This window comes from Chaetodon trifascialis, chromosome 8 (assembly GCF_039877785.1).
Source record: "Chaetodon trifascialis isolate fChaTrf1 chromosome 8, fChaTrf1.hap1, whole genome shotgun sequence".
NCBI classification, from domain to species: domain Eukaryota; kingdom Metazoa; phylum Chordata; class Actinopteri; order Chaetodontiformes; family Chaetodontidae; genus Chaetodon; species Chaetodon trifascialis.
The window spans coordinates 16,961,734-16,974,895 of NC_092063.1; the positions used below are offsets into that span (position 1 = coordinate 16,961,734).

The following is a 13,162-nucleotide window of genomic DNA, read 5'->3' on the forward strand; positions in this document are numbered from 1 at the left end:
ACCAAGACTTTGACCTGATGGTGGCGCAAGAGCGAACGTAAAGGGATCAACAAAGTTATTACAGTTCATCCTGAGGGGAACATGAATGTTTGTACCAAATTTCGTAGCAATCCATCCATTGCTTTTGAGACATTTCACTCAAAAAACACAAACGTCAACCTTGTCATTGTGCTAAAGGCAAGGTCAGGGGATCACCAAAGTCATTCAAATTCATCCTCTGGGAACCGTGAATGTCTGTGCAAAAAATTTGTGGCAATCCATCTGGTAGATGTTCACATATTTGTCTGTCTCAGCTAACAGATCAGCAGAAATAGCACTGCACTCTTGTTACATTTAAGTTGTAAATGTTGTACTGTAACTTTACAACCCTCCAAGGCCTTTTCAGCATTGCTATTCCAGATACCTGAAGGCTGATTGTGTTCATGACCTTGAAACTGCTTGCAAAAATAAGACATCACATGTAAATACTTGAATGTGCAATGTATCTGAACTGCAGGCAAACGGTGCCGTTATTGGCGCCATTTGTGTCCCTGTGAACTACTAGATTAATGCTGGAGAGCTGCTTTATTCTGATTTGTCTTTTAATTGTAGAGAGGGAGCTTTAAAAACAAACCCACTCATTAGCTCAGTCCATTAGGTAATTCAGCAAAGCAAGGCCTTGCCTTTCACAACCTCACTGCTGAAACTACGCTGTTGATTTTATCCTACCCCTCAGAGTGAATCCCTTTTATTGCAAAATCTGAAAAGGTCACAGAAACATTCAGTCGTGCTCACTGCTCGCTCCCTTTCTTTGCCTTTTGTCAGTGTCAGGGCAGAGCAGGAAAATTGGCGCTTCATCATTGACAAAGCACTTTTTTTTTTTTTAAGTTTCCTTTTCTTTTCAGACTTCTTCCATTTTAATACAACATATTCCTGTTGGCTAGCTCACCTTCGGGAAGGGGGATGTGCTCAGTTTGTACATGAGGGAGAGATCTTATGCTCCTGAATGTGCTGACAAGCTGGTTAAGTGGGGTGTGGTCCCTGGTGGCACACTAACGCTCTCTGTTGTAGTTTTCTTGCCAAGTCACATTATCATATTGCCCACTTTATGCCACTCTCAAATCATTTTTGAGTTCACACTGCACTAATGCAGTATAGAGCACAGCATTCAAAGTTTATACTGCCCGCATTCCTGAGGTGATTTATGAACTCTATTCTTTTTTCTGTTGGGAATTCAGTCTTTTATCTTGTGTAAAGCCGTAATGCCACCACCTGATTGGAACTACAGTGTGTGCAGACTTGTGCCGGCGAGGACTATGGGCGTAGCGCAAACAGACTATTGGTCCACTGCATCAGCATGACACATGGATTTAATAAATCCCATTTAGCATTAGCATATTAATTAGAATCGCACATCATCGCCACATGGTGCATGTAGTCCATTCATGCTTATCTGACACACATTTTGATGCATCCTCATCCGGTGGATAAAAGAAATCTCCATGTGCGTGCATGTGTTTTCACCTAATTCCTGTGCCCTACCCCGACTCCTGTCATTTTCTCTGAACAGCCACCCCTTCTATGAAAAATGAAGAGTTACTTGATATGCATTATAAATAGCTGCTCCGTGATTGGACGAGCCCAGATTCTCCTGCAAGCTCTTCCGTATAGCAACAGTCCCCTCCCATCTCTCCTTCTCGCCTCTTCTCCCTGGAATCCCCCTTCTCTCCTCCTCCTCCTCCTCCCCCCCTCCCATCTCCTTCCCTCTTTCAAAATGCAGACAGATCTCATCCTCCATGTGGCTTCACCCCCCTGCACACAATGCGCTGGGTGCTGCCACTGGCTTTAGATGTGGCAGGCAGTGTCTATGTAGGGGGCTCCTCTGCTCTCCTCTCTTCTGGTCTCCTCTAAGCTACAGACTGACTCGCTCCTCCCGCTGGCTCCCACTGCTGCGGCAGCATCTGGATGTGGTCACCATGGCAACAGCAGTGGGCCTGACCCCACCTCCTCTCCCCTTCTCTTCTCTCTCCACACACACACTCTCTCTCCCTCTCACACAAACACAACGCCTTTACCCCTCCTACTCCCCTCTCCTTCTCTTAAGCTTTTTTTTTCTGCGCGACTGGGTGCGTTTCCTTCAAGCTTGACCTGGATTCTGCGTGCGGCGCCACGTCTGCCACACTGCATGTGTGACAGAAGTGATGATGACATGGTGAGAAGGGTGTGCATGGTCAACTGACCTGTTTTCCGGAACTTTTACAGTCAAGCAGGAAATTACCTCCTTTCATCTCGTTTATTCTCCTTTACTTCTCCCTCTGTTTTCTGTCTTGCAGTTACTTTTCCTTTCCTTTTCATTTCTTTTCCTTTCCTCTCCTCTTTTTGTTTCTCCTCTCCTCTCTTTCCTCTCATGTCCTTGTTTCTCCTCTCCTCTCCTCTCCTCTCCTCTCCTCTCCTCTCCTCTCCTCTCCTCTCCTCTCCTCTCCTCTCATTTCCTTGTTTCTCCTCTCCTCTACTTTCTTTCCTCTCATTTCCTTGTTTCTCCTCTCATTAACTTGTTTCTCCTCTCCTTTCCTCTTGTTTCTTTCCTCTCATTTCCTTCTTTCTCCTCTGCTTTACTTGTTTCTCCTCTCCTCTCCTCCCCCAATCACTCCCACTGTTCTCTTTCTACCCCCTTCCCATGTGCTTCAGGGAAGAAGCAAGGGGCTGCAAAAAAAGGCATGAAAAGGAGTCAGCTGTATCCTCCCTCCTCCATCACTATACTCTATATCACACCCTGAGCCACTCTGCAACCCCCCCCACCCCCCCACGCCCCCAACCTCCCCCATCACAAATCCTTGCCTCCTCCTCAGCTGAATATTTGAACAAAGATATCAGCCTCCTGAAGGCGGATATCGCTGCGTTTTTGTCACACTGACGTATGCTGCTCTTAAGTACATGGAATTTATTGTACATTTCCTCTTTTTTGGCTCTTTTTGTGACAACATGAAGGCAAGCCGGCAGCAAAGTGTGCATAGATCTGTGGACGCACACTTTGCCTGATATGAGTCACAGCCATCATTCATTGAAATACAAGTTTCCTTTACAGAAAGGAGAGGCTCTGTGCAGGGATGGCAGCACAGTGGATGGGGGCAGCTCATTTATTATAAGAGATAAATGAATATCTGCACTTGTCATAGATTGCTGCACACTGCTCCACTTGTTTTAATTCTGTCTATTTGAAACATAATTTGGACATCTTTTTTCATACTTTCTATACATTTCTTCTTTTCTTTTCTTTCTTAAGCCTTGCATTAGCAAAATCACCTTGAGAGCACATCTGGTTACTGCCTTCTGTGTGCCTTTAAGTCGCTCTTATTTATTATTTTTATGTGGACCTCTGGAAGTGGGATACAAAAAAGGAAAAGAAGAAGATCTGCCTGCATGAAGCACATGAGATGAACATGAGCACATGTGGCTCAACTATCCTCACATTTAAGCAACATGACGAGTCATGACGAGAGCGTGGACAGAGAGCATGTACGTGTAGCAGAGGAACAGTATGTTGGAAAAGCACACGGTTGCCACGATAAAACAATCAGCTGTGTTTTAACAGGCAGCCAAATCCAATGTTGTTTGTGGGAAAGCAGCGAGGCCGGCACACCTGTTGGTCTCTGGGGAAATACATCTTTTGTACTCTTATGTCCGTGTCTGCGTGCTCTTATGTTCCCTCCTCATTTGGACTGTGAGAGTTATTTATTTGGATCCATGACGTGTGGCTCGGTGGGAGGGGATTCGCGGGGAAGTAACAGCCGTGAGGGAGTGTGCCTTGATCAAATTAGTCTTTCTAATTCAATCTGTTCACAGCACTTGGAGTCCATCATGCTTTATTCAGTAAGGTGAGCATACTAATTGTGCTCTGGTCTCTCTCTCTCCCTCTTTCTCCTCTCACCTACTTTTGCACATTTTTTCTTCACCTTACCACCCCCACCTTCATACTGCAACACACTCTTTGCCCTCTCCTTGCCTTCTTTCCCTGCTTCGCCTCAACACACCCCCACCCACTCTGTCCTTACTCAATTTCATCCTCCTGTAACGACCCTCAACCCTCCTCTGGGCTTCTTTTCCATCTCCACTGTCGCTGTAGTAGAGTTGGTGGACCAGCAGAGGGTGCTGAGGACCGGTTGCCTGGTGACCGGCGTCCACACTCCACCCATCAGACGTAACAGCAAGCTGGCCACCTTGGGGCGCATCTTCAAGCCCTGGAAGTGGAGGAAAAAGAAAAATGAAAAGCTCAAGCAGAGTTCCACAGGTACGGTGCGGGGTGGGTGGAGGGTGAAGGGACGGTAGAGGGTTTAAGATTTCCACATTCACATTTGCAAACGGTTGCACACACACTGAAATGCTCTCCTCATCTTTCCCCTAACGAATTAGGTTAGGAAGGGATGATGAGAGTGTGGGTGAGAAGGTGTGGCAAGTCATGGTCCAACTGAATTAAGTCAGTCCTCATCAATTTCATCTTATTCTGTTTCCAGAATCGTCAAAGACATTCTGTGGAATATTCTACTTGTGACTCTATTTATATATGAAACACTCTGCTTGAAAATAGGAAAATACTAGGAGGTAAAATCAAAGTAGACAAATACAAGTGATAAATGCTTGAAGTTTGGTTCACATTGTACAAATTGAGCAAGGACATACAGTCATGGAAAAAATGATTAGACCACCCTTGTTTCCTTCAATCTCTTGTTCATTTTAATGCTTGATACCACTAAAGGTATATTACCTGAAGAATACAGTGAACAAGACAAAAAATGCAGCTGATTCCATAATATTTTATGTCCTATTTGACATGCTTCAGCTTAATTGTATTCTTATTGCTTGTTGCTTGTTGTATTCTTTGTATATAAGAGGCATTTCATGTCATAAGCAGCACTGCACATGCAAAGGCCTAGAGTGGTTTCCTGCTTACATTCAAGCCATAGCACAACTCAGAAGTTGTCAGCTCTCACATAATACCTAAAACAAAAGAATTATGTGAAGCCACAAAGGCAGCCATCTTGGCACTGCTGGAAATTGGCATGAGTGAGAGACAGGTAGTCAAAAAACTGAAGATCTCCAAGACAGCCATCCATTACACCAAGAAAAAGCAAGCTGAACATGGTACTACCAAATTGCTTGCTGGTTGAGGCAGGAAACGTCTTTCTACCCCACGAGAGCACCGTGCACTCATCCGTTCATGTGTCAGGAATCGTCATCAGACCTCCAGGGACCTTAAAAATGAGAAGGCACTGTCGAGAAGTGTGACTTGTTCAGCAAGGACAGTTCGAAACCAATTTCTTGAAGCTGGTCTGAGAAGCCTACAAACCAGACCGTCTTGCCCCTTCAGTAAAACATGGGGGTGGATCGGTGATGATCTGGGGTTGTTTCAGTAAGGGTGGAACAGGGCAAATGCAATTGTGTGAAGGGCGAATGAAGCAGGTCACGTAAAGGCTTATCTTGAAAACAGTCTTCTTCCATCAGCTGATAAACTCTTTCCTGCCTAAAATGACTGGATTTTCCAACAAGACAATGCGCCTTGCCACACGGCAAGGTCAGTTAAAGCCTGGATGGAGAACCAGAACATTTGAACCATGCCTTAGCCTGCTCAATCACCAGATCTAAATCCAACTGAAAACCTGCGGAACATCATCAAACTCAAAATGGAGAACCACAAGTCCAAAAACAAAGCAAATTTGTTTCAATTTTTGCAACAGGAATGGGCTGCTGTGACAGCAGAACAATGTCAGAAGCTGGTGGAGAGCATGCCAAGACGCATGGCTGCAGTCATCAAAAACAATGGTTATGCAATCAAGTACTAACTCCTGTGTGTACCATGTGACTTACAGACAGAAAAGAAAACATGGAACGCATAAAAGCACTGTTTTTGGCAGTACAATGCCATAGCTATTAATGTAAGAACTTAAGTGATTTTGGTTATTATCAAGAAAACCATGGAAAATGGCTAGATATCAGCTCTTAAATTAAACTCTTATGAGCTATTTTTTGTTGCTATCCTTATATTTGTCCAAACAAATATACCTTTACTTGTACCAGGCGTTAAAATGAACAAGAAATTGAAGAAAACAAGGGTGGTCTAATAATTTTTTCAATGACTGTATATAATTTCTGACTACGGGCTTTGTATGGTTTAGGAAACAGTCAAAACTTGGGAAACAAATTAAAAAAAACAAAACAAAAATGTTTTATTATGTATTTTTTCATGCAGTTTGTTAAACGAGTCTTTGAGGATTCTGGAAACAGCTTCAGAGCAGCAATAAGCTTTGTTAAACCACTTTATGGGCTTTTCAAACTGGTATTTATTTCTCAGAAAATTTGGACGCTTAGCTCTGCGAGTCCAATGGAACTGAAACACACGAGAGAGCAAGCTGTAAAACAAAAACTCCAACAACTGCATGTGGTGATCTTTAATTCCAATCATTAATTTGGGAATCAGAATCTTAAAATGATGACACGATACGATCATTTCAACTGAAGCAGTAACATCGACGTCTGGTATAGTCACCTTGTGCGCCTGCTCTTAAAAGCAGGCGTTGCACGTATCCACAGTATGTCTGGCGTTAGATTTGCTGAACACAAGGCTAAATGTGATGCACGTGCTGTAATGGAGAATGCTGTTGAATCAAGGTGACATAAAGAGTGAATGTCACTCAGGGAGATGTGTGACAGCTGGTCACTTCAGAGGTCTGTTGCAGTGTTTCTCTGCTCACATGTGCACCTGATCCATCAGGAATCGAGCATGTAAGATGGTCTCATAATGCTGTTTCTGGGTATCTGTACAGATCAGCTGCATCATTAACCAACAGGCGGTACAGCATCAATACTAGAAATGCCTTTCTCTGACTGCAGATTATTCATATGAATGCAATATCATTCTTGTTTATTCACAACACAGAAATTATGGCAGCTAAACACCTTTCTCCACCTCTTCCTCTCTCATAGATGTAGCATTATCCAGCGGTCTTCTATGCCATGACCCGAGCTCCCCCACCCAGGGCTGCTGCTCAGATGGCGCAGTCCTGCTCGGAGGATTCGGGGGACCTTTGAACCCAAACCTCACAGTCAGCAGTGTGGAATACCTTGGTCCTGAGGAGGAGCACCCCCCTCCAGGTAGGACAGTCCCTCGCTGTACTCAGAGTCAACAAATCGATGGAAATTATGGAGCTGCAAAAGCAACACACAAGAGGAAAAGCCGGGTGTCTTTTCCTCAGCTTAGTTGATCAATATGAGACTGTATAAGATTGCTGTGATCAATTTGATAAAATGCTTGAAACCAATGTGAATGAAGGCGGAACGATTTTTATGCTGTTTTCTCACTACAAAAGATGCTAAAAACTGTTGATGTCATGATATAATTGAATTGTACTATATGTACATATAATAAGTAATGCAATCCACACAGCCATGAAGCACGCGAGACGTGTGTGTGTGAATCGATCCTCTACACATGAACCATTAGAGGGCAGCAAAGCCAAGTCAATGAGGTTCTTTGCCTCCACTCTCATCTGCCATGACAGGTCTACTGCATGTATATTTGAGTGTGCAAAAGCAGTACAATATAGTACATTACAGTTAAGTTGTCTTTAATTTCAGTTTGTATTATCTAACTTTGCATTTCATTTATAGATCTAGTCATGTCAATTGTAACTGCACTGTGATGTACAGTAATTGCTGCATAACCACCCTGATCTTCAAAATATCCCTTTGTTTCCACCAGCTGCCAGCCTTTTATATTTTTCCTTCATTCATGTCCTCCAGTAGCTGCCCCTCTCCAGGACTGTGAACGGGTGGAGGAGAGCATACCGCACACAGAGGAGGACGGAGGCGAGGAGGTGCACCCAGCTGGGGATTTACCTGAGGGGCTGCAGGACTTGGGAGAGCAGATGGAAGACAGAGCAGAGGAGGAGATTCCACCTGGAACTTCCCCACCACAAGTACCTCCGAAACTGTTGCCCCAGCTGAGTGCTGGAGATGGTGAGTGCTGAGAGGAGAGGAGAGGAGAGGAGAGGAGAGGAGAGGAGAGGAGAGGAGAGGAGAGGAGAGGAGAGGAGAGGAGAGGAGAGGAGAGGTCACTTTTATCTCAGATACAGTAAATGTGCATTCACAGAGGAGCTGTATAAAAGCTCAGTCTGATCTACAAATGGGTGAGAAATGAAGAGAAATTGAATGAATTATTGAACAGAAAAAATAAAAAAGGTTGATGTTTCCATACAGGGCATGAGAATAGTAATACTTTTAGTATAGAGATTATGGGCAACATGTGCTTAATGCATTAAAAGTAAAAGCTCGTTCAGTACCCCTGTGACTGATATATTATTACTGTGCATAATGTGAGAGCAGCATTTCACTGTTACTACCTCAAACTATACTGTTCAGTGGTTTATGACAGTGAATCTGAGGGGTCGAGAGAAGATTAAAAGTAGAGATCATATTGGCCCAGGTTTAGCTCATCTGCACTGACAGCTTGTAAGACTTAGAACAGATTTTAAGATTTACTGATTACTTTTCAAGCACAGAAAGCCTCGAGCTACATTATGACCTTTTAACGCAGCCTTAGATCCTCTGGAGTTCAGCAGTGCAGGTTCAAGACTAAAGGTGACTGTGCTTTCTCTGTCAGGGCGCCTGCACTTTGTAGGGACCTGCCTGAGGAAATCAGTTTCATCTTCTCAATCCCCTATTTAAAAAAAGAAAACAGGCTTTTATATGAATCACTCCCTATGGATGGTTTGGAACCACTGAAGGGTCTTTGTATTTCCTGTGTTTTATAACCGTTTATTTTCCAGCACACGCTTGTGTGTAACGTTTTAATCTGTGTCTTTGTTGGTGTGTGTTTAGTTATATCTGTTTACCTCATATATTACTATTTTATCTTTTTAGTGTCACTTGTGGAGTTTGTTTCCCTGCATTCATATTTTTCCTGCAGATGTTCAGACTTCCTCTCATATTAAACAGCTGTGTGAGTCAAACACTGGAGAGTCTAAATCCCTTCAGTACAAATATAAATGTGTTTCTCAAACTTCAGCTCAGTATCCTAAGAGACACCCCAGCCCTGATGACCATGCAAACAAATAGGAGTATTTTTCAAAAAGACAGAGATTCTGTGAATTAACCTCCAGCGTTTCTCTGCTCGTTCCTCCCTTTCAGATTCAGGCCCTGTGTCGCTCCCCGCTCACCTGCCCAACTCCTACCTCCCCAAGGAGCCCCTAGCCAGGGCCACAGAAAGCCTGTCTTCAATGACCCTGCCGCTACGAGGGCCCCTGGCCAACTCCTCAGGGTCCCCACATCTAGGCAATATGATGCACCCTCCCATGCCCCCTAGCTGCATAATGGAGGAACTGCAGAGAGCGTTTGCTTCCAAGAACAGACAGGAGAGGTGAGTTCTCAGGTTGATCGATACATCTGTTTCCATTAGCTTCCTCATTCACACATACTGGGACCATGAAAAAGAAATATGTTGCTTTGTTTGTTGTCTGACTGGTGTTCAAGCTAATGCTGGCTGATGAAAGGCTTCTAGCCCTTTTGAAAGGGTAAGATGATACTGTATGAGATAAGCATAGTGAATATAATGAAGCTCGCTCACGAAATTTCAAAGACAAGCATTTGCTAAAATCTCCCGTTGAATACATTTAGTGTTGCTTTGCTTTACCTCCTCCCTCTGCTATCAGCATTCATTTGTCCCCCTCCCTGTGTCTCCTCAGCATCCATGACGGGTGTGAGCAGGGCTCACCCCCGCGCCTCTGGTGTTCTGACGGACGGCTCTCTCGCTCCTGCAGCTCCGAGAACCAACACACATCATCTTTGGGGGGCGGCTGTGTGGGAGGTGGAGGGTCCGACTGGCCCAAGAAGGAGGCGGAGGAGAATAAGGAGAACGTGCGGCTGGACCAGTGCTTCTCCAACACCTCAGGCCTCCCCACTGACTTGGACGGCTGGAATGAATCCGTCATCTCTGGTGGGTTGAAGTATGATTTACAGTGCGGCCTGTAAACATTTTGACTATCACGCTCTGTTGGTTTTGGGTCTGTACTGTACATGTTAGAATTAAGAGTCGACCATGGATGATATAAGATAATAAGTGAAGAGTTTTCCGTGTGTTAATGCGTGCATGCATGTTCGCAGGCACACTTCCTCGCAGGCTAAGGAAGGAGTTGCTTGCGGTCAAACTACGAAACAGGCCCAGCAAGCAGGAGCTGGAGGACAGGAATATCTTCCCAGCAAGAAGTGACCAGGAGAGGCAGGAAATTCGCCAGCAGATCGAGATGAAACTTGCCAAGTAAGCAAAGAAATCTTCTCTGCATTTCTGTCTGTGTGTCTGGAGTGTCGATCATTGTTGGACACCAGGTTGTACAATGTATTTTATCCTGACATATGAAACATTTTAATGATATCAATAACATGTCTTCGTTCCTGCTGAAATATCTTCCTTCCTTGAATATTAATTTTACAGTTAGTTAATGATTCCATGTTCATCCTGGTGCAACGCAATCCCATGGCAGAACTGGGAAATGGATTTTTGCAGGGTAAACCTGCTTTACGTGTTTAATTGCATCAGTTACTTAACACCCAACAGCAGGAGATGAGATAAAAAATCTGATCTAAGAGGATTACCTGATTGTTTTGACAGACTTGATGTGTAGTGTAATCTGCTACTGCTCAGAGGAGACTGAATGGGTGCCATACTTTTCACTCCGGAAGCCTCTCTGTGATATTCCAGCAACCGTTTTGACTAAAACTGAGAAGAAACGATATATCTATTCAAACCAAATGGAATAAAGTCATAGAAATCCTTTGGCACAAAAAAATACGCAATTGCTAAGTACGCTTTCAAAAGCACAATCATTCTCAGGGCTTCTGGAGTGCAACAAGTGCAGACCAACCCTGCTTCCACCTCTGATGTTTTCCTCTGTGCCCTGGACATTAATAGAACAACCGGCTTTTCCAATCCAACTGAGAAACGTAATTTCCAAAGACTGATAGCAGCAGTCTCGTGTGTGAGCGTGTCACAGGACCCAGGTTCTTTAACACCAGCGTATCAAACCGGGGCACACCACAGCGTTACATAACCTGCTGTGCAATAACAGCCGAGCACAAAGCGCCACCCACACTTTCTGGAGAACAAGATGTATCGTCTGTCTGTGAGACAGCTAAGAATACTGCATCCCTGCTCTATTCTTAGATTAGCTGGAAGAACACATCTTATTGTTATTTGAGAAAAGGTGCGTAAGTGTTCACAAGCAAACAGCTTATGTAAAGGTGAGGATGGAGCACGACGGGTCCGTGTCTTAAAAGACAGGGAGGTTCCACTTGTAGCACAGCAGTGAGAGCGCCTGTTACATAAAGACCTACTGTAGTTCCACACTAGCGCTGGATTAAATTGGGTTAAAAAACCTTTGCGCTGCTCTAGGATTTTAGAGGCGGCATAAAATGTGAAAGGCTTCATGAAAAGGCAGTGGTTTATCACTTGTTTGTTTGGAGTTATCATCACCGGCAGAATCTGCAAAGCTCGAGGCTCTAAATGAGTTATTTCGATTCGCCTACACTGTCAAGCACATGCAGGAAAATCCGTCTCCATCCTACAGTAGTGTGAATGCATAAATTGAAGGCACACTGCACCATTTTGAAAGGAAATCCTGGTTAAATATAGCTCATGGTGAAGAGGAGGGAAAACAGCTCATTTCCCCTGTGAATTCATTCTGAATGACAAAACAATCCATCACACACTCCTCTGGATTTCTCCGGGTGACTCCCACCGTAGGTCCAGTCTGCTCTTTCTCTCCATCCTTTCAGCAGCTCACAGTGAAACCCTACTGTTGCATTTGCTGCAAATCGAGCAGAAAATACCAGGAGGACTCACGGTGGATAATGACACCTCGTCTCTCCGTTGTGTGATAGATGACCTTTCTATCTTTAGAGACTCCCCGCCAAGCACTTGTGCTGCAGCCGCACTCTGCTGTTTCTAATCTTAGCCGCTGATACTGTTCAATAATGCACTGCCCTCCCTCCACAAATGTGTTGTCGGGGAGTCATATCAGCAGAAATAATAGGGGGGAGGAGCAGGTGGGGGCCTGCCTGCTACTGTACTTGACAAAAGAAAAAAGCTGGGAATGGCCAATTTTGTCTCTTTGTGCAGTTGGCAGCTGATATAAAAGACTGAAAGCCTCTGCCACCCACTCATTGGTTTTTATTCCTTTGTTTGGATTTTTCATTCCTCCTTTGGCTGGCGCGCTTACACTTTCTATTCTAGCTCATTTTATTACAGAACATCCTGAGTGGCAAATGGAAACCCATCTGCCAACAGGCGTTTATGCGTCATCACAGTATTCTGGGGATACCTTTAAGCTCTTATTTCAGCAATTAAACCCAGATGTAGAGAGTGGTGGGAGGGAATCTGGTGCAGTGAGTCAGTGTGTTGTCCCATGTAATCATATTCTCAGTTATCCCAAATAAATCATCGTGTCACCTGAGAGTGGCACAGATTCGTTTGTCTCACAAAGAAGAAAATCAGATTTTCGGATCAAATAGTGTTAAACATTGACAGTGATTTCTGGTTTATTCAGCTCTCCAATAAAGAGAGCAAAGGTGGTCTGTTTCTAAAAATAGCCACAGATCCTCTGTACAGCACACCAGCTCTGTGTGTAATAGTGAAGTCCACATTAGTGTGTTGCTAGGGAGAAGTGAGACTTTCTGTGGGAGCACTCCATTGTCTCAAAGACACGAGTGTTGTTGCTAAGCAACTCGCAGACCCGGTCAGTGATACGGGATGGTCGTATTGGCTGGGGCTTTGGAAATGATTTTCTGTTTCATCTGTTTGAAATGTAATACTGTAAGAGCTGTGGGAACACTGAAGGCTCGTGAAGCTTCAGAGTGGTCGTGCTGGGCTGCTCCTCACCTGATGAGTAGGCATGAAACGTTTCATTGGATCAAAAATGTCCCTTTTTATCAAAAGAGGACACAGGAAATACAAGTGGATCAAATACTGCTTATGTGCAGAATGCTGAAAGTGTTCTAGACAACTTTGTTTTTGTTCCATTTCTCTTATTTCTCAGAAAGGGAGGCAAAGTATTGAATTGTTCCTCATGCTATTCCTGGAGCTCTCGTCAAGCAGGTGTTAATCAAGAGATTGACTGGAGCCTGTGCTCACTGTAAAGAC

The 13,162-nt window shown here is 44.2% G+C and overlaps 1 protein-coding gene across 3 annotated transcripts in view; it reads left to right on the plus strand.

Moving 5' to 3' along the window:
- Positions 1-13,162, plus strand: part of phactr3a (phosphatase and actin regulator 3a) — a 31,500-nt gene that overhangs the window by 14,438 nt on the left and 3,900 nt on the right. Inside the window, exons 2-7 of one of the 3 annotated variants that reach the window (XM_070969447.1) lie at positions 4,103-4,267; positions 6,958-7,125; positions 7,774-7,989; positions 9,160-9,388; positions 9,714-9,964; positions 10,132-10,285. In XM_070969447.1, coding sequence (XP_070825548.1) covers positions 4,103-4,267; positions 6,958-7,125; positions 7,774-7,989; positions 9,160-9,388; positions 9,714-9,964; positions 10,132-10,285 — 1,183 coding nt within the window. The remainder of the gene's footprint in view (positions 1-4,102; positions 4,268-6,957; positions 7,126-7,773; positions 7,990-9,159; positions 9,389-9,713; positions 9,965-10,131; positions 10,286-13,162) is intronic. The other 2 variants (XM_070969448.1, XM_070969449.1) reach the window with 2 other exon arrangements.